The sequence below is a fragment of the Coenobita brevimanus genome, chromosome 13 (assembly GCF_032717465.1).
Source record: "Coenobita brevimanus isolate Jiangsu-jjx chromosome 13, ASM3271746v2, whole genome shotgun sequence".
Taxonomy (NCBI): Eukaryota; Metazoa; Arthropoda; class Malacostraca; order Decapoda; family Coenobitidae; genus Coenobita; species Coenobita brevimanus.
Genome location: NC_136966.1, coordinates 2,892,703 through 2,920,048, shown reverse-complemented (window position 1 = coordinate 2,920,048; position 27,346 = coordinate 2,892,703). Strand labels below are relative to the sequence as shown.

Sequence of the window (27,346 nt, the reverse complement as noted above, 5' to 3'; positions counted from 1 at the left end):
TACTGTATGTGGTGTTGTGACAATGATGGGACTGGTGTTAGAGCGACAGGAATGAATGTAGGTGGACTATTTGTGATCATTTATCAGACTGAGGATGAAGCTGATGAGGGTAGAGGGGATGTTGGGATGGAGGTGAAGAAAGGGAGAGAATGAGAGTGTGAGAGGAGGGAGTAGAAGATGGAGGGAGAAGGAAACATATATATATATATATATATATATATATATATATATATATATATATATATATATATATATATATATATATATATATATATATATATATATATATATATATACATAAATATATATGCTTTAGGGTAAGTAAAAAACGAAAAATTATCCACGCATCTTCGAGTAACCGGTCATTTACACCCACTTGCTGGGAAACTCCATTGTGTAAATTTCATGTCAGCTGAGTAATGTTTACAGGTTGCTCAGTTAATTTAAAGTTTCCCTAACTTTACAACCAAAAACCATTTTAGCGCTCTTGATTGTTCATTTCATTTAATTTTCGGTATTGCTGCATACATCATTCAAGTTTTCATATCTTCACAGATACTTATTGCATTTCATTACAATAACTAGACCTAGTTCAGAAATATGGTTGGTTGGTCAGCAGTTGGCTGTGTTTCCCGGAGTGAAGCTGCCTAGCTGTGGAGGGTCTTAGATTCCTGTACTGCCATCATAAAGAAGACGCATCATTGGAAGCTTGTGTGACTTTCAGAGCGAAACTAGTGGCAAAAATCTCGGATAAAGCCAAGATTCCAGCTATTAATTACTGCCATCTTCTAGTAAAGGTTAGAAAGTTACACGCTGAGCACACGAAGTTGAAGAGAGGCAACACTAGAAACTCAGGGAAACTACTAGAAAACAGGAAACGGTCCGAAAAACTACACCAGCTTTTTAATATTTCCCACCGTGACTCACTCTGCATGACGATGGATCGGGCTTTTCTCATTGTTCAGCCTACCAGGAGTCATGACCGTAGTTGACGAAAACTAGTGCAGGCAAAAAGAACAAAGGATAAACAACAGGAGAACCACAAAAAACGGAAGACGCTATCCACAGAAGAAAAAGCAGCCTTGTCTAGAAAGGTGGAGCTTGAACCTTCGTCTAGCTCTAGCAGTTCCGAGTCAGACAGTGAAGGTTCATTCGTGCCATCAGCTCTCCACAAACCAGGACCATCTGCTAAACGGTCCCAAAGTATTGCGGTTGTCAGTGGTCAGGTGGCTTCGGCTCTTGACAGGACTCAAGTCAGTGAATGGAGATCAGTTCATATCCTTATACCTTTTGCATCCTATCTTGGCTACGATAATAATAAGCTGGCAGTCAGCACAAGCTCTATGAGGACGGAACAGAAAGCTCATCTTCCACCTTTGGCTGTAGAACAGACTAAAATTTTGTTCCACTGTTCCTCTCACTCTCCACTGGGATGGTAAACTCATGTCTGACTTGACTGTTCGGGATGTGGTTGACCGTTTATCGATTTTGGTCCCTGGTGAAGCAGTAACGAAACTTTTGGCAGTCCCCAAACTCGTTGATGGGAAAGCAGATCCAACAGCAGCGGTTATTTGAGCAGTCCTAAAAGAATGGAACGAGAGGATCGTATCATGTCTCTGTGCCTTGATACAACAGCAGTGAATTCTTGGAGGAAAGCCGGAGTGTGCCTGAGGATTGAACAGATGCTGCAAAGGAATCTTCTACAACTGGCTTGCAGACATCACATTTTTGCTTTCGTGCTGGTGGCAGTGTTCAATTGCTTGGCTCTAGAAAAACCAAGAAGTCTAAACATTTGTTTCTTCGTTGAATTTAGGGGGTTCTAGCCAGGGACTATTCAGAATGAGTTCCAAACTGTTCTGGAAGATGAAAGAATGAGATTGGCGGATGAACCATGGCGAGACGAGGTCTTAACATTCGCTGAGCAACAATTCCGCGTTCAGCAGCCTCGAGCTCATTATGAGCAACCACTCGAGTTGGCAGTGGTGTTTAGAGAGAAGTACCTAATGGACGCCCCACTGTTTCATTCAGGGTTTCAGGAGCACTCCATGGAGCCAAATGGATGACGAAGGCCATTTGTGCTTTAAAGCTGTGGCTATTCAGACACCAGTATACTGAAGCGAGAGACTATCGCCAGTCCTCCAATCGCAGACAAAACCCAACGGACAGTTTCTGGAATAGCATCGGCGACCTGTGATTGGTTGTCGTCCAGCGCCACGATCGAGCTTGGTTCACTGTTGACAAACCTTCCGCTGCTCCACGAATGGACCTTACTTTATTGCAGAAACTTCCGCTTCAACAGAATGCTGTCATCAGAGTCGCAGCCATTAAGGCGTTTGGAATGCACCTGTGGTACTTGTCGGAAATGACAGTTGGCTTGTCAGTTTTTGACGAAGGTGTTTCTTTTGATGATGAATGGAAAATGGTTGCAAATATGGGCACAGTGCAGTCAAGACAGACCTTGACACCGTGTTGCTCCTGCAGATACTGCTGGAGTAACCTTTCCAGTGCTGTTCTCCATCAACACCTAGGAAATATTCATCATACTGGAAACTGGCTCTGAATTCTTATCGGACAATTCACAGCAATGGCCGGAATCTGACTTGTACATGGCTGGAAAGGCACGCGTGGATAGCTTCATGGTAATCAACGATACTGCTGAGCGTGGCGTTTCAGTGATCACAGAATTCCCGAGCCCAGGAGCGACGAGAAGGGAGGATCAGATGCAATGCATGCTCAAGATAGTCGAAGAGCACCACCCAAAAACACCTAATAAGGAGGACTTGCTAGAGTAGGCCGGGAGGGTAGAATACGTTTCTGTGGAGCTTTGTAAATTAGAAGATATACACTAAAGTAAACATGGACGAAACATATGTGTGAAAATGTACACATGGATACATACATGGTTAGTCGTTGCTGTGAAAATCAACGACATTTGTCAAGTTCTTTGGACAAAAAAAAAAAAAAAATCATAAGCGTTGCGCGACCCACATGCTTTTTGGGAATGGATTGGAACATCCAGAGGATACTTTTCTGATGAAGTGGGATCGACTGACAAGATGCTCAAAATATCTTATGAAAAAATATTTTTTACCATGTAACCGTGACGCACCTATTATATATATATATATATATATATATATATATATATATATATGAGAGAGAGAGAGAGAGAGAGAGAGAGACAGGGGGGGGGGCAGACAAAAAAATGAGGAAGAGAATAAAAAAATACGGTTGGGTATTCGAAGGGATAGAAGTGACTGAAGGAGCCAGATGACTGAGAGAGAGAGAGAGAGAGAGAGAGAGAGAGAGAGAGAGAGGTATGACAGGTGATGATGAGACATGTAAAGAAAGACGGATGAGAAAGATATGTGACACATTCATGACAGTATCTAGAAACACAAGATGGAAAAAACTGCACTTAACAAATATGACATTTTAACAGGTAAGTATAAATAAACGTGTTGATCTTTACTTTGGTGTAATACAACTGAGAATAATATTCAAACGGGAGTGATTGAAGTCTCGTGTGTGTGTGTGTGTGTGTGTGTGTGTGTGTGTGTGTGTGTGTGTGTGTGTGTGTGTGTGTGTGTGTGTGGACAAGAAGTGGCTATAATCATACCCTGGATAATTGGGTACTTGGATAATAAGAAACCTGGAGATGGAAGTTCCGAGCTAATTAGGATTTTGGACAACCTGACTATCGGATAATCATATTCATAAATAAATTTGGTGATGCATTATATGGCCATTGCACTGAAAGACCCACGCATCCTGTTTGCTTCATTCCCTATCACGCACTAAACATGAAGCCCCGTATAGTAAGTGGTACCGTACCGTATAGGCGGCTTCGTTCACCTCTTCCTAAGTGATTTATCTTTGATTTTACCCTTTTACTCTGTCTTCTATGCGTTTAAGTCTCTATAGTGTCGATATAGCGCTCATTACAGAAAACTGTGAAAGACGTTACTGATGAGTAATGTGCTGTGTAAGTCGTTAGGGAAGAGGCACTGGGAAATCTCAGAAGCCACTTAAAATACGGGCCAAATTCTACGAAGCGAGGTACCGGTACTGAGCAGAACGAAATAAGAGGCACTTACTGCAAAACAAATGCTTTAAGTGAGAGCTGTTGCCTCACTTTGGACGTCTATCGATGAATCACATACTCAACAATCAAGCGATTATGTAATCAAGTGTTTAGATAATCAAGCACCTGTATTATTAGAATCTTGGATAATGGATGTTCTGCCATATTCTTGCAAGGTCTTACCGGCATCCCAGTAAATATGCTGCCTTGAGTGTGTTGGTGTGGAGATTCTGAAACGTTCTCCTAATTGAGGCTGAGTGGCTGATTTGCATAATTCCTCCTCTTCTCCACACCACCCACCCTCATCCCCATCCCAGTCACTCTCTCTCTCTCTCTCTCTCTCTCTCTCTCTCTCAATTTAAACATTGACTCAATTAACGAAGCCAGACATTGATCATAGGGGATGCTGGTAGATCGGAGAGAGAGAGAGAGAGAGAGAGAGAGAGAGAGAAAGGAAAAAGGAGGAAGAGGTAAAAGGAAGGAAAACGAGGAGGAACTAGAGGTAAACGAAAGGGACTAGGAAAGAGGAAGATAGCATGAGGAGAGGTATAGGCAGGGAGGGAGGGAGGGAGGAAGAGAAGGGATGGGGAGAGGAGAGATAAGCAATGGGAAAAAGAGAGGTGTACTGTCTTCAAGTTCTTAGAATCCACTGGGCGAGGGTTTGAGTCTCAGAGTGGCTGCCAACGAGTTTGTGTGGCAGACGCTCACAAACTAGCTCTTGATCACTGTAGTCAAATAATCAAGCCTGTTTCCTACCACTGTCTAATACCGCTGTCCTCTTTTTCACTATAAGCGTCTTGTATCATTCTTACCCTATACCTAACCCACACTATAAATCAATATATTACTATTGCCTTCTGGTTCACCGTCTGTGCCTCCCACTTTCTTGCTAACCTACACCTTACCCTTGTCTGCTTTCACTATCTTCTGTTTCACCGTCTTTGTCTTGTATAAATCTTATCCTTTTCTTACCCTACACCTTAACACTGTCTACTACCACTACCTTCTGTTCCTCTGTCTGTGCATTGTCCATTCAACTCTTCTCCTAACCACACTATAAATCTATCGTTTTAGGGGAAAGGAAGAGAAGTGGGTGGGCTTGGGAGGAAAGAGGGAAGGGGAAGGAGAGACGAAGAGTGAGGGGAAGGTGTCGGGTGTCTCAGAAACGCTTACGAAAGAGTGATAATATGAGAGGCAGGAAAGGAGGGACAATGTAATTATAAGGTAAGCGTGCATGAGTCAACACAGAATACGAGGAACGAATGATAAACACACACACACACACACACACACACATACACACACACACACACATACAGAGAGAGAGAGAGAGAGAGAGAGAGAGAGAGAGAGAGAGAGAGAGAGAGAGAGAGAGAGAGAGAGAGAGATTTTGGCAGAAATGTTAAAAGAATTAATTTATGAAAAAAGTACATCCATACTACACAAAAGAAAGCAACACAAATAGATATTTAAAAGGGAAATAATTATAAGGAAGGATGATGGGGAAAGAACGATGAGTTTATGTATGGATGAAGGAAGAAAACTTAAGATAAAACGTTATAAGCTGAGTTATAAAATGCATGGTGTGGGAAGCGATGCGAAAAAAAAAGGGGGGGGGGAAATAGAGGGAAGCATAAAAAGATTCTGAGAAATGAAGGGATAGAAGAAGGAGAAACAAAAGGGGAAGAGGGTAAACAGTAATAAGTAAATAGTGGAGAAAAGAGGGAAGAAGAAAAGGCACTGACATTATAGAGGGAGAAGAAATGCACTGAAATTATGGAGGGAGGAAGGAAAGGCAATGGAATTATGGAGGGAGGATGAAATGAAGGAAAGGAAGGAAGATAATAAAGCATAAAGAGGGAAAAGTAAGGTTGAAGAAGGTTATGGAGGAAAAAGGTAAGCAAATACAAGGATTTGAAGAGAGAGAGAGAGAGAGAGAGAGAGAGAGAGAAAGAAAGAAACGCAGGAGAAGTAAAAATGATAGGAAAGGATGGAGAAGTGAATGGAGAAGGGTGGAAACGAAAGAGTGGAAGAGGACGAAAAGTTAGAAAGAAAAAAATGAAAGCGATAGGAAGGGCAGAAGTGATGGATGAGATGGAGCATAAAAAGAAATAAGGAGAAATATGCCAATATAAGGAATGTATAGGAGGAACGAGTACGAAGAGAAAAATGGAAGAAGGAAAGAAAGAGGAAAAGCGGAGGTAAGTTGTGGAAATGAAATGAAGAGATGGATGCAATGCCCATGTTCAGGCTCTTATAAGACAGTAACAACTTTATAACATCGTGTGCTATTTGCTGGAATAAAAATACACAAGTTATCCCGAATTAGAGTGGGTTGGCAGTGACAGTATTACCACTCCCACACTCCTATATTCGCCTTCAGTTAAATAAAATGTGTTGATGTTAGGTGGGGTTAAATACTTTAGGTGTTCGAACAGGAGTGAGTCAAGGAGAGGAAACCATTGTGAAAATGTGGGAAGGGAAGGGAAAAGTGATGGGAGGGGAGAACGAACAGAGAATAAGTATGGAGAGAGGAAAAGAGAGGAAGGGTGGGAGAGAGGTTAAAGGAAGAAAAGAAGGGAGCTCAGGGAAAAAGGCTGGTAGGAAGGACAAGAATAATACAGTGGAGAGAGGGAAGGAAAATGGAAGAAGGGGGGAGGGGAGGAAGGTAAAGGATGGAGAGAAGCGAGAAGAAAGAGGACGAGAATGGAAGAAAGAGATAGGGAAGGAAAGACAGAAGGGAGAAAGAAAGGATGGAAAAAGGTGTAGGGTGATTGAAAGAAAACGACCAGATGTGTAGAGCTCGAGAGAGAGAGAGAGAGAGAGAGAGAGAGAGAGAGAGAGAGAGAGAGAGAGAGGAGAAGGGCAGAGTCACAGAGGTAAGGGTTAAAGTAAGAATAGGTGACAGGGAGATGTAAAAACGCATCAGAAAAAAAAAAAAAAAGCAGAGAGAGAACCCAAAGAAGAAATGAACAAAAAGGAAAGCGTATTGAAATGAAAAGAGTAAGAGGAAGATGAAAATTGGAAGAAGGAGAGAAAGTAAAATGAGAGTACGCCATGAATATCATGGAAGGCATGGAAGATGTGTAGAATAGAATACAATTATGACAATGTTATGTTACAAAATTATTGTAATTAACATACATTATTAGAAGGTAATGGTTACCTTCAGCTGATATGTTTAAAGAAACAGACTGACCACCAGACTCATAGACAGAAACAGATAACATGAAGCAGATAATTATACAGATAATCAAAACAGACAGGCAGACAAACAGACAGACAGACAACGACGGAAACAAACAGACAGATAGATAAATATATATTTGATAGATTGGTTTACAGAAACAGACAGGCAAGCAGGCAAGGAGATACAGTAGGTACACACAGAAAGACAGAAAAACAGGTCGATAGACAGATTAAATAGATAGATAGGTAAACAGATAAATAGATATATAGATACAAATCAATCGACAGTTAGAGGATGACTGAATGACTGGTACAGATAGATAGATAGATACTGCCACATGATTTCCATTACGGTGACATCAAGTGTACAGCCAAGAGCAAAAAGTTGTTCGAGATTTCTCTACCCGCTGGGCAATAGAAGGTGTTAAATGAAATACTTTTTATGACAGTAATACGAAGCACACAACAAGGGAGTATGAAAAGGGAAGGGATTCAATGTTGTCTGGGGAATGAGAAATATGAAAGAAAGGACACAGTGCTGGGAGAGGACTGTCAGCGAACTTTGCTGACGGTTGTATATTGGAAGGCTGGAAACGTGTTTGATAAGGTCAAGAAAAAAAAAAAGATCTTTACTTCTGAGGGTATGTGGAAAAGCAGGTTGCTCTTATAATTTCTTCACTTTGCTGTTTAATCTCTCTCTCTCTCTCTCTCTCTCTCTCTCTCTCTCTCTCACACACACACACACACACACACACACACAACGCACACACACATCCCTTCATTCCATCCACCCACCCTTCTGGTTGTATGTTTGGTTGTGTCGGTAAGAGTAATGATCCCAGACAGTCCTGCCCTTTGCGTAATTACTCTCATCCATACCCTTCCACCCTTCCTCACATACCCTTCCACCCGTTATCCCCTTACATACCCACTAACCTCTCTACATACATTTTTTTTTTTTTTTGCCTCACCTCCTCATGCCTCTAATCTTCTCACCACTCAACAATATCAACCCCTTCCACTAGTATCCCACCCCCTACTCCTCCTCTCTCTCTCTCTCTCTCTCTCTCTCTCTCTCTCTCTCCCTCACCACCTCACATCCTTTCCCCTCTGTACACCCTCTTTGACATCACTTTCTCTCTCCACTACACATCCATTCCACCTTCTCCCTCTCATCCTTCTACACAGTCCCTCACATATCGCGTTTAGCACACCTTTACGACTCTCCCCCATTCACTGTCTTCTCTTTCGTTGTCCCGTATTTCCCCTTCACCTTTCTACACCCCTTCAGTCCTCACCACAATCTCCTACCTCTCTCCTCCATCTCATATCTTGTCAGTCGGCACTCTGTATGTTCTTGGACTGGTGCAAAGTGTTGAATAGACACTTCGAAACAGGACTAAAATTATAATTATTAACTCATCGCTCTCCCACCTCCTAGTCTTCATGCACAAAATCATTCTCTTTCGCCTTCTCCGCATCCTTCTGTCTCTCCCCACCTACATCTTCTCTCTTGTCATACCCATTACCTTTCGCGCCCTCATTCTCGTTCCCTGCACTTCCACACATCCCTTCAACCGTCATCCCATCCTCCCTTTTCCCTTTCAGTCCCTTTCAGTGATTTAGTAGTGAACAGATCATGATTTTTTCCCTCCACCGTTTGGCATGTATTTGGAAGAAATGTTTTGCGTGAACTTGGAGAGCAAATCACACAAACTCGGTATCAGTCAGCAGTGCTCGGAGTCACTTCAGAGCGACAAGGCAATGTGATGCCAGTGCCAAAGCGACAGAGACACTGAGTCACCCCACGCCTTCTCATCCATTCCCTCTTCCTCCAACCCCAGTCCTTGGTTCGTATTCTCGTGAATTTAAGAGAAGACCTTTTCCTTTGCGATTTATTCTTCATACCATTATCACACCATTTCAGTCTACCTTATGGTAATACGTATATGTTATATTGACGTAGATTGAATATGTAACATTAAAAAACATACTGAGAGATCAAATGCAGAAATAAAATACCAGGGAAAAAGTATTCGACAGACTCCTAAGCTGACGGGAATATGGTCTTTTGCTCACCTCATCCTCTTGTTCCTCTATTCCCTATCTACTGCATACCAGCCCCTTTGTGTTATCTTGCTTAGGCCTCACTCCACTCACACAATCCTACCCCTTCTGCTCTCATTGCATCCACTGTACTTCTTATTGTGTGTGTGTGTGTGTGTGTGTGGGGTGTATTGCTGTTATCTGTATGAGTCCTGTATATGTGTGTGCTCTCTTTTGGTACTTTCGTATGTATTCTTGTGTCTGTGTGTATATGTGAGTATGTCCTCGCACTGTCTTTGTAAACAAATGGCGCTGTCATATCCAGCTGCCCGTGTGCATGTGTGTGTGTGTGTGTGTGTGTGTGTGTGTGTGTGTGTGTGTGTGTGTGTGTGTGTGTGGTGTATACACTCTTTTATCTTGGTATATTTTTGTGTGCGTACGTGTTTATTATTGCTTGCATCTTTGTATATGAGTGGTCTTTATGATCATCTTTGTGTTTGCTTTTGAGTCTGCTGTGTGTGTGTGTGTGTGTGTGTGTGTGTGTGTGTGTGTGTGTGTGTGTGTGTGTGTGTGTGTGTGTGTGTGTGTGTGTGTGTGTGTGTGTGTGTGTGTGTGTGTGTGATATTGATCACCACATGTTTTTATTATTGGTCAACACTGTATACATATGGGGTGGTGAAAAAGGTATGCGAAGGAGTTTAAGGCTGAAGAGAAATGAAAGACTAAAAGGATGGAGGGATATGGTAAGCAAATATGTAAGAAGCGAAGTAGGAAAGCTGAGGAAGCAAAAGACTTGACAAGACCGAAACAAATAGATGAATTGAAGTATGGAGAAGCACATGACAAGGCTGCTCTCTCTCTCTCTCACTCTCACTCTCTCTCTCTCTCTCTCTCTCTCTCTCTCTCACACACACACACACACACACACACACACACACACACACACACACACACACACTTTCAGCTTAGCGGTATCCCACAGGCATTACGAAGCACATGTTTGGGTGAATCTGTAGCCCTTTGGGATGACGCAGAGAATTTTATGAACTTTTATGTTGTGTAGAAGGGTATGTGGTCGATTTTTTTTTTTTTTTTTTTTTTTTTTAGATTCTCCCGATAGTTGTCCACATTTTGTGATTTCCGGTTCCCATTCCTTCATCCCTGCCAGCCTAGATATTAGTGAGAAAAAGACTTCATGTTCTATGGGTCAGCGCACTTCGTTATCCTCTTAAAGCTTACGATAATATATGTCTGATGTTTTCTGGGTTTCCTTTTTAAAGATTTCGCTATCAGTGTTTGATTCATTATAATCTATTTTTATTTCCTTGTCTCTTTACAGCTGATTATAATCAACTCTTAGTCTTCGTGTTCCCCTCACTCCTCTCTTTTGCCCATGTACCATTTCGTGGGGCCACTTAATTTACCTGCTGGCACTTCCCTGCCCTGGGTTTTAGCAGAGTCATAACACGGCCGTCACTCTCCTAATTGCTACCAGCTGAGGCTAAGTTGGTCTGATGCCGTAGATGAACAGGAAAGGATGGGAAATTAAAATCCATTTCAACAGACTTTTACAGACAGATATAAAGATAGGCATATTACAGAAGTATACAAAAATATACTTAATAAATGGCTGACGTAGTGATGGCAGTAGGCCCAAAACCATCGGAACAAGGTGTAGCCAGTTAAACGACATGTAAGCTCATCATATATATATATATATATATATATATATATATATATATATATATATATATATATATATATATATATATGTGTGTGTGTGTGTGTGTGTGTGTGTGTGTGTGTGTGTGTGTGTGCCATGCTTTTGTACACTGCATAATTTTAGGCTCATTTATTTTAAAACATAGCATAACGGCGCATACTGGAGCAAAAAAAAATATAGGGAAGAAATATACTGTATATAGTTTTACCGCTTCAACCCTATTCAGATTGTTTTGGGCGCTCTGCCATCCCTACATCTTCATACAATTTATATATACCTTTCATACATTTTACTGATTTTAAAACCTCTATGTATGAACACTCCGAAAGTTTTTGCAAGTTTTTCAGAGTGAGAGAATCGTGCTGGTGAAGGGATTCATGAAGGCTCTAACTAACCCACTCCAGTTCATAAAGTCTCCCTCGAGGTGAATAAAATATTTGAGAGAAAATAACGAGGAGGAATGAGACAGCGCAACACCCACGCCTTGTGAGCTATATATGACCGAAGTTTTTACCTAGCTCTGTGACCGTGACCTTTCACTGATTGTTCTCAGACTTGAATTAATTCATCCTTATCTGACCATGAACCTCTTCACTAAGTTTGGCTCAAACTGGATTAAAATTGTTTAAGTTGACCTTGAACTGTGACCTTAACCTTTGCTCTATTGTTTTCAAAATCAAACAACACAGTCTTTGACTCTAAATCGTTCCTCCATTCCACCAGCTAAGATCCTAATTGAATGACTTTTTTGTTAAATAGCCGAAAACTTGACATTGCCCTGTGACCTTAAATTCTGATTGACTGTTCTCAAAACTGAAAAATATATACATACAGTATATGCATGCATGTATGTTTGCATATATGTATGTATATATGTTTTCATGTGCGTATGCATATACAGTATGTATGTATACATGTTTTCATGTGCGTATGCATATATGTATGTATAGATGTTTGCATTTGAGCATATATATGCATGCACACAATTATGTATGCATGTATGTATGTATAGATGTTTGCATTTGAGCATATATATGCATGCACACAATTATGTATGCATGTATGTATGTATATATGTTTGCATGTATGTACTGTATGCATATATGCATCTATATATGTTTGCACGTCCATATATATATATATATATATATATATATATATATATATATATATATATATATATATATATATATATATATATATATTCATTCATTCATTCGGCTACCAGGTAGGCATTTAGCCTGTCAGGTGGATCAGCCGTCTCCAGTTGGTTCTCTCAAAGGCCTCTTGATTTCTCAATGCTTCGATGTTATCCATACCTCGTCTGTCCAACAGTTCCTCCACACCATCTCTCCATCTTTTCCGAGGTCTTCCGACTGATCTTCTGCCATCAGGTCTCCAATTCCATCTCTCCTTCACTATTCTTGACTCGTCCATCCTCTCAACATGTCCTAGCCATCTCAGTTGTGAATTTTCAATTACTTTTCTCACCGATGTTACTCCAACCATTTCTCTTATTGTTTCATTCCTGATTCTGTCTCTCCTTGTTTTGTCCACTATTGCTCTCAGTGGTCTCATTTCTGCTGCTTGAACTCTGCTCCAGTCTCGGGTTGTCAGAGTCCAGCTCTCAGATGCGTATGTGAGTATAGGTGTTAAAATAGACTGGAATATAGTTCTCTTTGCCTCCAGTGGTACATATCTGTCTTTGAGTATTGGATATAGAGAGCATACACATCTGCTATATTTAGTTATCCTTTCGGTGATCTCTCTCTTATTCTTATCTCCCTCCTTCGTAAAAATACACCCCAGATATTTTACAAGTTCTACTTCTTTGACCTGATCGCCCCCAACTACTATATCATCCGCGTCATCATTTTGCTTTTTCACAGTGAGTATTTCTGTTTTGTTTATGTTTATTGTTACTCCTGCTTCTTCAAAACATTCCCTCCAGCACTCCAAAGCTCTTGTTAGTTGTGGCCGGCTATTACTCCAACATGCGATGTCGTCTGCGTAGGCCAATATATCCCCTTGCTCTTGATTTCCAAACCTTTCCTTGAATCTTTTAATTATCATGTCCATATAAGCAATAAACAGTAATGGGGATAGTACACTTCCTTGTTTCACCCCAGTTTCCACTTCAAACCAAGTACCTTTTTCATACCCCGTTCGAACCTTACATTGATGAGGGTCATATGTACTCTTAATGGCCCTCTTCAATCTCCCAGTAATTCCATATTCCTCTACAAGACACCTCCAAAGCTTTTCCCTAGGAATTGAGTCAAAAGCCTTTGACAGGTCAATAAAGGCAACATATAGGTCCTTGTTATACTCCCAGCATTTTTCCATCACCATTCTGAGTACAAATACCGGGTCCGACGTGCTTCTGTCTGTCACGAATCAATTCGCGACATTTCCCTTTTGTGAGAAGCCGCGAACTATTAGTGGAAAACTCACTGTTTTTCGTTCAGTTAACCGCTCATTCGGACGGAAGCTTTGTCAAATCAGTTTTTCATTGTCATATGTGATCGTCTCTGTGTGAGACATTAGCGCTTCCGATGAGCGATTGTTTTGGGCGCGTTTCGCTCACTCGACCGTTAGAAAATACGGCTTAGTGCTCCGCCTTTCTTTCCCACGATTTGAACTCAGTCTTGTGTTTGCTGTGACGGAGAAAGGGTCTGTGCTCAGAAGTGGAGAGGTCAGCTAGCACCCCAAGCTCCATTAGTACAGTTAATCCCAGTACTCCCATCTTAGTGGTGATACAATAGCATTCATCGACTGGTATTTCTTTTGTGTATTTTGTAGTTTTAAGAGCTTAGTTAAGGTGTTTTTCCTAGGCGTAAGTATTTAGCTTCTGTGTGAGTGAGCGAGTGCGTCTCATTTAATTTGATTTGAAATGTAATGTTAAATTTATTTTTGTGATTAATAAATTTAACAGTTCTATTTCTTGAGCTTAATGTAGAGTAAAAATCTTGTTTCATTTCTCCATAATTAAGCTTATTTTCCATACAGCTCCTAGCTTGCATAAACATTTACTATTCATAACTGGTACTTAGACCAGTCTTGTTGTATTAACTTAAAATCCGTTGTGCCAGGAGTTAATGCATCAGCAAGAACCTGATGTTATTATTATTAGTATTAGTTATTTATTGTCAGGGGTGATGTAACTTTCTCCAGAGGCTAACAGTACAGTAATTCAGCAATTGTGAGTAATTAGTCTCTGCTGTGTACTGTTGAGAAAGTTTATAAATTCTCGTTCTTAGAGAATCGTGCACAAGCCAGCGTAAAGTAATCGTTGCTTGATGTAGCAAGACAATCATTGTCTCTGCTCTTCAATATTATTGAATATTATTATCAATTTAAATAACATTTAAACCATTTATTTCAAAATTACCGTGTTATTATAAAAACCCCGTGACAATTGGCGACCTCATTCCAGGATATTAACTCCTAGCTCTAAAGCTATTCACGAGATAGTGCTCACTCATTCATATTTAGGTATTTATCATTAAAGTTTATAGGCACAAGCTTACTGGTGTTTACCCTTAATTTAGCAAGTGGATTTTGCTTTATCAATCCATAGAGTACTTAACTCTAGTTTATTTTTGGTAACGCCAGACGATTTTATTCGCTCCTGGGAAGTCGCCGTACCCATTGTGTTTATTATTGAGTCTTCCCAGTCATTTACATTTTGCTTTAATCTGCCAGTTAACTAGATAAGACTGGTCACCACTAGTTTGTGTCTGTATTCTTTACTTGTGTTTATTAGTATTCGTCGCTAAGCAGTCAGTACTCAATTTCGGTTTGCTTCATAAATTAGCGCCATGGCTACTACTGTATTTTTACAGGAAGCCAAAGAAATGGGTCTTTCGGACCCAACCGAAATTAAAGAGTATATACTCTCACGGCATAATCAGGAGCAGCAGCGCGAGAATGATGCCCGTGAAGAGCGTAAGATTCAACGCGAATATGAGCGAGAACAGCATGAATACGAGCGAGAACAGCGCGAACACGAGCAGAAACAACGCGAGCTCGAGTTAGAAAAAGAGCGAGAACAGCGCGAATATGAGCGAGAACAGCGCGAATATGAGCGACAACAGCGCGAACACGAGCTAGTACAAGAGCGAGAACAGCGCGAATACGAGCGTGAACAACGAGACAAAGAACGAGAACATGAACGTGCCGAACGTGAGGCACGAGAAAAACATGAACTTGAAATGATGAAGCTCAAGCGAGATTCCTTGGCTTCAGACACGTCTGGTGCAGTTGGTCCAAGCTCCACGAGCGTTTCCCCTGCACATGTCCTGGCGACCCCACGCATCAAGCTTCCTTCATACAAGGAAAGCGAGCGAATCGAGCCGTACATAGCTCGTTTTGAGGACATGGCAGACATGTATCAACTGGATGAGGCAGCTAAGCGGATCCAATTTCTTAACCTATTTGAGGGCCCTGCCCTCGATATTCTCCACAGAATTCGTGGAGACAATCTCACATATGAGATGATGAAAGCTGCACTCATTAAGGCGTATGGTCTCTCAGTAGGCGACGCCAAAGTTCAGTTCATGCGAGCTCGTCTCCAAGACAAGGAGACAGCTGTTCAGTTCCTTGATCGTCTCACAGCTTACTTAAATGAGTGGATGGAGAAAGATGAAACTCCTTCCACGCGTGAGGGGATAATTGACATTATGCTGCGTACACAGCTAGAGAGGTCGTGGCCTGCTGAGCTCATAGCACAGCTTAAGATCTGCCAGGTGAAAGATGCCAGCCAAATGGCAGAGAAGGCTGACGCATTCTTTACTGCATACGGGTATCAAGCTCGTAAGCAAAACACCTGGAGCAGAAAAGATACTGCCAAGTCTGGGAAGCCGTCTCAGACTGAATCCCAGCACCAAGGCCGTTCTCAGAGTAATGGTCAAGGTCCAAAACCGCAGTGGAAGGACCAGGGGCAAAACACTCAGAAACCTGAGTGGAAGAGGTACAACAAGTACCCTAACCAGCAGCAGTATCAGCCACGCAACCGACCGTCGGGACAAACTTTTTCACCACCAGCTCAAAAGAGGCAGGAAGCGAATGCAGCCTTCATTCCTCAGCAGCAGCCTGGTGGTCACGTCCCTACTAGTGTGGGTACTTCCCCACAGTTCACTAGTCCCACAGTGACAGTGAACCCCCCTCCACAGATGGCCAATGTTCCATCTTATAACCCTCAAGGCACAATGTTTGCCGCATCAATTCAGCAGCCTCATGAGTGGCTAGCTGCTTCCTCCATAGGCCCTCCCACAGGTGACAGTACCTTCCTTGTACAGCCAGGGTTTGTGGGAGGCATTCCTGTGAAGGTCCTGAGAGACAATGGTTCCTCAGGTTGCTCTGTTAAGCAGAGTTTAGTTCGGCCTGAGCAGTATACAGGTCGACAGATCCATGCAAAGCTTATTGATGGATCAGTGAGATTGTTCCCTGAGGCATGTATCCAGGTGGCATCTCCATTTTATACTGGTACGACACTTGCAGTTGTCATGCCAGAGCCTCTATTTGACTTAATAGTAGGCAATATTCAAGGAGTCAAGGATAGTTGCTCCGATGATGACGCTACTCAGACTTCGGCTGCTGTGGTAACACGAGCCATGACTGAGGCTCCAGACTGTGTCACCCCAGTGATCATTGAATCGCCGCAAGATCTGATGTGTAGTCAACTTGTTGTGCAAGAACAACATTCTGACCCGACACTTGCTGCCGTGCGGAATAAACAAAAGGGTCGAGTGATTAAGAATTCACGGGGAGGTCGAGCCAAGTTCCTTCGCAAACAAGGACGGCTCTACCGTGAGTCACGAACACCCGAGGGCGAGGTTCGACTGCAGTTTGTCGTTCCCGCCAAGTACCGCCCAGCAGTGTTACAATGGGGTCATTGTCCAGCCTCAGGAGGTCACCTGGGCAAAAGGAAGACCCAGGGCCGTATCCGAGCTGACTTTTTCTGGCCAGGGATGGGACGAGACATAGACAGTTTTGTCCGTTCCTGCAGTGTGTGCCAAAGTATCACCACTGATCAGGGACATGTCCTTCCTGTGCCGTTCATAACCACACCTGTAATCTCTGAGTCAGTTGAGAGACAGGGTAGTGGTGAAGTGGGTGCAGACCTGATGTCTCGCCCATTGGCCCCACAGGACACAGTATGTCCAGGGAATGTACATGCATATTATGTACCTTAAGTTAAGGGGGAAGTTGAGAGGCGACTTGAGGCTATGGAAGACCCAAGTTTGCATAAGGATTCTCAGCTTCCCGGTACTAATATATGTACCGTAAGTTAAGGGGGAAGTTGAGAGGCGACTTGAGGCTATGGAAGACCCAAGTTTGCATAAGGATTCTCAGCTTCCCGGTACTAATAGAAGTACTGTAGGTTAAGGGGGAAGTTCGAGAGAGAACTCCGCAGTGGCGACTTGAGGCTATGGAAGACCCAAGTTTGCATAAGGATTCTCAGCTTCCCGGTACTAATAGAAGTACTGTAGGTTAAGGGGGAAGTTCGAGAGAGAACTCCGCAGTGGCGACTTGAGGCTATGGAAGACCCAAGTTTGCATAAGGATTCCCAATTGTCACGGGGTTTTTATAATAACACGGTAATTTTGAAATAAATGGTTTAAATGTTATTTAAATTGATAATAATATTCAATAATATTGAAGAGCAGAGACAATGATTGTCTTGCTACATCAAGCAACGATTACTTTACGCTGGCTTGTGCACGATTCTCTAAGAACGAGAATTTATAAACTTTCTCAACAGTACACAGCAGAGACTAATTACTCACAATTGCTGAATTACTGTACTGTTAGCCTCTGGAGAAAGTTACATCACCCCTGACAATAAATAACTAATACTAATAATAATAACATCAGGTTCTTGCTGATGCATTAACTCCTGGCACAACGGATTTTAAGTTAATACAACAAGACTGGTCTAAGTACCAGTTATGAATAGTAAATGTTTATGCAAGCTAGGAGCTGTATGGAAAATAAGCTTAATTATGGAGAAATGAAACAAGATTTTTACTCTACATTAAGCTCAAGAAATAGAACTGTTAAATTTATTAATCACAAAAATAAATTTAACATTACATTTCAAATCAAATTAAATGAGGCAGCACTCGCTCACTCACACAGAAGCTAAATACTTACGCCTAGGAAAAACACCTTAACTAAGCTCTTAAAACTACAAAATACACAAAAGAAATACCAGTCGATGAATGCTATTGTATCACCACTAAGATGGGAGTACTGGGATTAACTGTACTAATGGAGCTTGGGGTGCTAGCTGACCTCTCCACTTCTGAGCACAGACCCTTTCTCCGTCACAGCAAACACAAGACTGAGTTCAAATCGTGGGAAAGAAAGGCGGAGCACTAAGCCGTATTTTCTAACGGTCGAGTGAGCGAAACGCGCCCAAAACAATCGCTCATCGGAAGCGCTAATGTCTCACACAGAGACGATCACATATGACAATGAAAAACTGATTTGACAAAGCTTCCGTCCGAATGAGCGGTTAACTGAACGAAAAACAGTGAGTTTTCCACTAATAGTTCGCGGCTTCTCACAAAAGGGAAATGTCGCGAATTGATTCGTGACATTACGCCCCATGAAAATTAAATCTTTCTTCCTTCAGAAGAAAGATTTCAATATACATACATATAAATCCTAACTCAGTCACACAAGATTCACACTGTGGTGTGTGTGCTATCCTGCTACAGGAGAAAATCGCAGTCGCCAGTGAGCGAAAAAACCTCGTATTTACGTTAATAGAAGCAAGCTTGAGGGAAAAACTCCGTGACGACGGTCAAAATCCTGTACTCAGGTCAAACTGAGCAAAAATTCGCTACATTTACACTGACAACTAATTGTTGTGTAGCGTGATGTATGTAATACACGGTGTAGGTGTGACAGTTGTAGTGTAACTGTACCTACGTGTAAAATGACACAGTAAATAATAATATGGCGACGACGAAGGCAGAGAAGAAGAGGCGGCAGCGTGCGGCAGACGATCAGCTGGCCCGCACAGCAAAACTGCTACACCCATTGCTGAACCTGCAAAACCAATTGAGGTGGAGCATCAAAAGTGTCAATGAGACAAAATTCTTATTAAGTTGCAATTACTCTCTCTGCCTAGCAGTCAGTGCTACGACGTACATTCGAGGTCGCCATTAATTATAACACACGATTATGGTCGGCAAGTTGAGAATCCCTGTGCAAACTCGGGTCTTCCATAGCCTCGAACTGCACACGGGTCCTCAACCTGTGCCTTAACCTACAGTACTTATATTAATATCGGGAAGCTGAGAATCCTTGTGCAAACTTGGGTCTTCCATAGCCTCAAGTCGCCTCTGCAGAGTTCTCACTTCCCCCTTAACCTACAATACAATACTTATATTAGTACCGGGAAGCTGAGAATCCTTGTGCAAACTTGGGTCTTCCATAGCCTCAAGTCACCACTGCGGAGTTCTTTCTCGAACTTCCCCCTTAACCTACAATACAATACTTATATTAGTACCGGGAAGCTGAGAATCCTTGTGCAAACTTGGGTCTTCCATAGCCTCAAGTCGCCTCTCAACTTTCCCCTTAACCTACGGTACATATATTAGTACCGGGAAGCTGAGAATCCGTGTGCGACTTGAGGCTATGGAAGACCCAAGTTTGCACAAGGATTCTCAACTTCCCGGTACTAATATATGTACCGTAGGTTAAGGGGAAAGTTGAGAGGCGACTTGAGGCTATGGAAGACCCAAGTTTGCACAAGGATTCTCAGCTTCACGGTACTAATATAAGTATTGTATTGTAGGTTAAGGGGGAAGTTCGAGAAAGAACTCCGCAGTGGTGACTTGAGGCTATGGAAGACCCAAGTTTGCACAAGGATTCTCAGCTTCCCGGTACTAATATAAGTATTGTATTGTAGGTTAAGGGGGAAGTGAGAACTCTGCAGAGGCGACTTGAGGCTATGGAAGACCCAAGTTTGCACAAGGATTCTCAGCTTCCCGATATTAATATAAGTACTGTAGGTTAAGGCACAGGTTGAGGACCCGTGTGCAGTTCGAGGCTATGGAAGACCCGAGTTTGCACAGGGATTCTCAACTTGCCGACCATAATCGTGTGTTATAATTAATGGCGACCTCGAATGTACGTCGTAGCACTGACTGCTAGGCAGAGAGAGTAATTGCAACTTAATAAGAATTTTGTCTCATTGACACTTTTGATGCTCCACCTCAATTGGTTTTGCAGGTTCAGCAATGGGTGTAGCAGTTTTGCTGTGCGGGCCAGCTGATCGTCTGCCGCACGCTGCTGCCTCTTCTTCTCTGCCTTCGTCGTCGCCATATTATTATTTACTGTGTCATTTTACACGTAGGTACAGTTACACTACAACTGTCACACCTACACCGTGTATTACATACATCACGCTACACAACAATTAGTTGTCAGTGTAAATGTAGCGAATTACACAAGCGCTCAGTTTGACCTGAGTACAGGATTTTCACCGTCGTCACGGAGTTTTTCCTCAAGCTTGCTTCTATTAACGTAAATACGAGGTTTTTTCGCTCACTGGCGACTGCGATTTTCTCCTGTAGCAGGATAGCACACACACCACAGTGTGAATCTTGTGTGACTGAGTTAGGATTTATATGTATGTATATTGAAATCTTTCTTCTGAAGGAAGAAAGATTTAATTTTCATGGGGCGTAATGTCACGAATCAATTCGCGACATTTCCCTTTGTGAGAAGCCGCGAACTATTAGTGGAAAACTCACTGTTTTTCGTTCAGTTAACCGCTCATTCGGACGGAAGCTTTGTCAAATCAGTTTTTCATTGTCATATGTGATCGTCTCTGTGTGAGACATTAGCGCTTCCGATGAGCGATTGTTTTGGGCGCGTTTCGCTCACTCGACCGTTAGAAAATACGGCTTAGTGCTCCGCCTTTCTTTCCCACGATTTGAACTCAGTCTTGTGTTTGCTGTGACGGAGAAAGGGTCTGTGCTCAGAAGTGGAGAGGTCAGCTAGCACCCCAAGCTCCATTAGTACAGTTAATCCCAGTACTCCCATCTTAGTGGTGATACAATAGCATTCATCGACTGGTATTTCTTTTGTGTATTTTGTAGTTTTAAGAGCTTAGTTAAGGTGTTTTTCCTAGGCGTAAGTATTTAGCTTCTGTGTGAGTGAGCGAGTGCGTCTCATTTAATTTGATTTGAAATGTAATGTTAAATTTATTTTTGTGATTAATAAATTTAACAGTTCTATTTCTTGAGCTTAATGTAGAGTAAAAATCTTGTTTCATTTCTCCATAATTAAGCTTATTTTCCATACAGCTCCTAGCTTGCATAAACATTTACTATTCATAACTGGTACTTAGACCAGTCTTGTTGTATTAACTTAAAATCCGTTGTGCCAGGAGTTAATGCATCAGCAAGAACCTGATGTTATTATTATTAGTATTAGTTATTTATTGTCAGGGGTGATGTAACTTTCTCCAGAGGCTAACAGTACAGTAATTCAGCAATTGTGAGTAATTAGTCTCTGCTGTGTACTGTTGAGAAAGTTTATAAATTCTCGTTCTTAGAGAATCGTGCACAAGCCAGCGTAAAGTAATCGTTGCTTGATGTAGCAAGACAATCATTGTCTCTGCTCTTCAATATTATTGAATATTATTATCAATTTAAATAACATTTAAACCATTTATTTCAAAATTACCGTGTTATTATAAAAACCCCGTGACACTGTCCTTCCTGTACCCAAACTGCTCTTCTCCTAGTCTGTCTTCAGTTATAGATCTTGCTCTTTTCTCTATAATTCTTTCGTAGAGTTTAGCTATGTGGTTTATAAGTGATATGCCTCTGTAATTATTACGCAGTCCCGAATCACCCTTTCCTTTAAATATGGGCACTATGATGGTTTTGCCCCAATCCGGTGGAATTTTTCCATTTACCCATGCTTCATTGACCACTCTTAACACTGTTTCTTTCAGTCGATTACTTCCATTCTTGATCAATTCAATAGGTATTCCATCGCTGCCTGGTGATTTATCGTTCTTCATCTTTATCAAAGAGTCCTCGAGTTCTCTCATTGTTATTAAGTCATCAATTTCGTTCTGTGCTTCATACTCTGCACCCAGTCCATCTCTGTACTCCTCAAGATCTACTGTCTCTCTGTTTAGCAGTCTCTTAAAGTAGTTTTGCCATCGTTCATTGATTTTGTCCTCGTCTGTGATTATATTACCATCGTCATCTTTCAAGTTGTAGATCATTGTTTTGTCTTTACGGTATGATTTTGCCAGTCCAAATATTTTCTTTTTATTTCCTCTGACATCTTCCTCTAAAGCTTCTCCTAAGTCTTTCCAAACATTTCTTTTTGCTTGTCTCTTTATGTTCTCAGCTTCATTTCTTGCCTCTATATACTCAAGTCTTGTCTCTGGGCTTTTATGTTTCAGCCACTTCCTCAATTTCTTCACTTTATTCTTCACTGCCAACTTAACTTCTTCCGTCCACCACGGTGTTTGTCGTTTTCTGCTTCCTCCTACCATTTTTATTCCTAACTCTTCTTCTGCAATTCTTCTTATAATGTTTTCTAATTCGACCCAAGTTTGGATCTCGTCATCCCTATTTTCAAGTTGTTCATCAATTTTGTTCATATAAGTTTCCCTTGTCACTTCATTTCTAAGTGGTTCAACATTTATCATCTTTCTCTTCTGTTTTTGTTTCACTTTACTCCTGTTTATAGTTAGGTCCCCGACAAGTAATCTATGGTCAGAATTTAAAGAGTCTCCAGGAAGAACTTTAACATTGCGAAATATCCGTTTATCTGATGTTATAAAGTAGTCTATGATGGATTTTTGGTCAAATTGTCCAGTTACCGTATTCCACCTATATCGTGTGAATTGATGCTCTTCTTTGTGTTCAAAGTAGCCATTCATGATTTTGAGATTATTTCTAACACACAAGTCGATCAGATTTTCGCCTTCAGTATTCCTGGTTTCTTCACCAAATTGACCGATAATATTTTCTATTCCTTCTCTCTCTTTTCCCACACGGGCGTTGAAGTCTCCCATAAGTATTGTTGTATGATTTGGTCTGAGGTCACAGTTATCTTCAAGAAGTTCCATATATTCCCGTTTTTCATCTTCGGAGTGTCCTTGTTGTGGGGCATAGACCTGGTATATGATATGTTTCATATTTTTTATATTCAAGGTACAGTACATTAACCTTTCATTTACAAGTTTGACTTCTTGTACATGTGGTGATAGAGCTGGTCCTACTATCATAGCTACGCCATGATTCCTTCTTCCTTCTTCCACACCACTATACATTAATACAAATCCTCCTCCCAGATCTTTTCCCTTTTCTTTTCCATGATGTCTTGTCTCTGCTAAACCTATCAGGTCTATTTTTCGTTCTTTCATTAGTTCGATTAGTTCTTCTTCTTTGTCTGTGTAAGTACATACATTAAGTGTGGCAATTCTAATTTTTGTTTGGGTATTCCGGTTCATGTCCCTTAAACGTTGCCGAGGTCGACATTGATCGGTCCGTCCAGATTCCGAGGCTGATCCATGAGTTTCACGAGCATATTTGTTGTAACTGTCGGCTAGCTAGGCCTGTCACAGTCCACCGCTGTCGTTAGCGTTACCCAGGGGCACCTAGGTCAGATGACCTGGAGGTGACAGTATATATATATATATATATATATATATATATATATATATATATATATATATATTGAGTGAGAGAGAGAGAGAGAGAGAGAGAGTGTTTATATATATATATATATATATATATATATATATATATATATATATATATATATGGACGTATGTATGTGTGTGTGTATATGTATGTATAAATGTATGTATGTATGGATGTATGTATATAAGTATGTATGTTGTATGTATGTACAGCGTGCATGTATGCGTCTGCATGATTGTATATATGTATTTATGTATGAACCTTGTATGTATGTGTATGCAAGTATGTATGTATGATTATATGTATATACGTATGCATGCATGTATGTATGTATATATGTATGTAAACTAAGAATCTAAGCAGTGCCTGGTACAATTTCGATCAAAACTGTCGCATACCTTGTGTGCAGGTGACAAATAATTCAATTATGGTGAAGATCGATCAAAGGTCAAGGTCAAGGGTCAGGGTCAAAGTTGCTGTTCGGCCACGCTGTGCTGTCTGGTCCTCCTTTTAGGTGTCTGCTGCGTCGCTATGCTGTCTGGGCATCCCTTCAGGTGCCTGCTGCCTTTAACCGTTTCATCTTCCTTATATTCAGTAGCATAAAATGCTTGCATTTATATTTATGAAAATGCTTTCAGATTACTGTTCTCTATCAAACTGTAGCCTACGTACCAGTATCCCATTAACAGTTTTTATTTTTTAACCTAATGAACTGGGCATGTAATAATATTTTATTACACTTATGATAACCGCTCGCAAATTCTGATGAAAATTTGTGAAGCTTGTGACGAAGACTGAATGTGTCTGATCTCCCTATCGTTGATGACTACCTCCTGCATAATGTGGGAAGCAGCTCCAATAGCAAGGCTGCTTTGATAAATGGCGGTCTAAATCTGTTGGCTTTATACACTATTGCGCTCTCAGTTTGAGGAGTGTTTTTCTAATTTCTTTTCTTTTTACTTTCTTTTTTATCTTTTTATTTTTATTTTTATTTTTTGCCTATCACCCAGTGACGGAAAAGGCTGGCAAAAGACTTCCCCAGACCACGAGACTGACTCTAGATTCGGCTCACTTACACTGCCACACACAAGAATTTAACCTCAGCCACACCACTCTTCACCGGGGAAGTTTAGAAAGGTCATTACATCTCGGTTATGTTACCCACCTCTCCGATTACTGCACTTTCAACTTTATTTTCAGCTCTTTCCTTAAGTTTGCCTCTCTCTGTCTCCCCCCTGTCTGTCTGTCTGTCTGGCTTTCAAACACACACACACACACACACCATCAGACATTAGATATCTTGTGTGTGTATATTAATGTATTGTCCAAGAACGGCTGTGCTTAAAGATACATTGAAGGCTGGGTGCGGCTCTTACACAGTGCACCGCAGCACATAGAAAGTGTGGGTACACCTGGCCACTTTAGAATTTGGGATGCAACGTAGTTCTTGATATAAAAATTGATAATTTTCGTAGTATCACGATAACTTGCGATTCAAGTAGATAATATGTGAAAGTTTTGACAATATCAACTACTTCCTGAATAATGTTATGCTTCCACTTATCCGTAAAATAAGGAAAATGATAAGCACTTTCTCAAACACTGTGAGAAAATGAATGGTCCACGATATTGCACTTTTTAAAATTTACTTGTTGTGTCAGAGTTAGTTTTACACAATATTGCTCTATTTTATATGCAGATTGTTCTGATACTACGTAAATTATTAGTGTCGATATTATACATTTTCAATTGGCCCAAAACTCGTATTTGAGCAATTTTGTAGTTTTTATTCTAAGTAGCATAACAAGTTTTGTAATACCTCCTGCTTAGATTTTTTTTTTTTTCACACTTCTAAACATAATCCTTTATGTTACTCAGATCTTTTTAATATTGTCACAGTTTACTTAATCATACGAACATGAAATAGAAAAATAATAGAGTATGCAACTTAGATCTGAAAGGAAAAAGTGTGAAAACTTCAGAGGCCCTTATAATACGATCTAGAATTATGTTCCTTCACTCCACTTCAGTCCTTTTCTGTCATGTGTGTTTGTACAACGTGGGACGCGGCATCCTGTATTGGTGCGGCGGGGGGAGAATGTTATGATGGTTCCTCCATGAGCAACGATTATGAGGCAAAAACCCATACTACCGACCCGCTGGGTTATGACCTTTATGAGTTTATGTGGCTGTTTTAATTTTTTACCACTTAAAATTAATGTGTTGTGCAAGGTTTTGGCATAATGGTGATTACCACTATGCGTCTCTCTTTGAACCTGTGGCCCTATATAGGGAAGACTCTATTAGTCATTATCCCAAATATTTCGATTAAGAATCTCTAATTAGTGAATCACGAATCGGACTTATATTCCCAAGGTAATGTTCGGTAGACTCTGACCTCTTCAGGGTCTTTGACTTGCATATACTGAATGAAATCGTATAGCGTTAACCAGAATTAATGATATAGCATATAATTGACTTCGCAAGGGTTAAACTGTGGTGCAAGGGAGAGGAAAAAATGTAGTGTGATGTAAGAGTAGGAGGTACGTGGCAAAATATTAGATGGCAAACATCCTGTATTGATAGCCATTTTAGAAAGTAAATCATTGCCTTCTTCCAGCAGTCTCAATAGCTGTTTGCGTTTGTCTTCTGCCAACGTTTTGTTCCTTTTAAACCCCTTCAGTCTGGTGAAGTATTTTCTGATTAAGGTGTTCCTATGTGTAGACAATTTTGTTAGCTTTGAATAAACCATTTGAAATGACAGGGTTTGAAACAGTCTTCACTAATCCCATCACTACCTAATCTTTCTCTGTAAGCTGAATATAATCGTGTGAAGGTAACAAGGATAAGAAGGAAAAAAAAAAAAGTCATTTAATGTGGGAGTAGCGAAGAGATCTCCATGCAGGTAGCTGTAATTTTTCTATAATTATTCATTCCACAACAGTGCACGTACCTTCATAATTATATCCTCAGCACTTTCCTCGGTACCCATTCTCGTTTCCAATTCCTATAACATTTACTTGTACTTGGCAGTTTTGGGTCATTTTTCTGGTTTATTTATAGATTTTCGTAAGTAACACTTCTTCCTAGGCTATATTCTTTGCACAGTACATCTCAGTATCCGTTTCTTCATCATTGATGCATACTAAACAGGTGTTACATAGGTAAGATAGTACATAAGAGAATTTTTAGGTGCAACATGTAAAGTAAATCTCTGAAGAAGAGGTATTATAAGTTCTCTATGCCATTAAGAAAACGGCCAGGAATTATAAGTGCCTTGTATTAAATCGTTCTCCTTATACTCAAGAGTAATTCTTTGTGTCATTTCAACATTGCCGTCACAATGCTTTTCCCTCTTCCTTCTCCTCTTTGTCCTTATATTACTAATCCTGCATCAACCTTCTCTTCATGTACCCTTTTCTCCTTCTCCACCTCCTTCTCCTCCTCCTCCTGTTCCTCCGTTTTTTAGCCAGTATATGCAATGCTACATGACTCCCAGCGACCACACACACACACCGACCTTGGGAGGAGTGACACACACCTGCCCCTTTACCTCTCCATGCCTCCCACACCCACACCTGTTTCTTCCGTACCAACTACTCCCACACT

The 27,346-nt window shown here is 41.0% G+C and overlaps 1 protein-coding gene across 1 annotated transcript in view; it reads right to left on the bottom strand.

Moving 5' to 3' along the window:
* LOC145414582 (uncharacterized) overlaps positions 1–26,729 on the bottom strand; it is a 32,183-nt gene extending 5,454 nt beyond the window's left edge. The window contains exons 1-2 of the mRNA XM_080284102.1: positions 26,691–26,729; positions 21,988–23,208 (exon numbers count right to left, since the gene is read on the bottom strand). Of these exons, the coding sequence (XP_080140228.1) occupies positions 21,988–23,208; positions 26,691–26,729 (1,260 nt within the window). The remainder of the gene's footprint in view (positions 1–21,987; positions 23,209–26,690) is intronic.
* Positions 26,730–27,346: the final 617 nt, after the last annotated feature.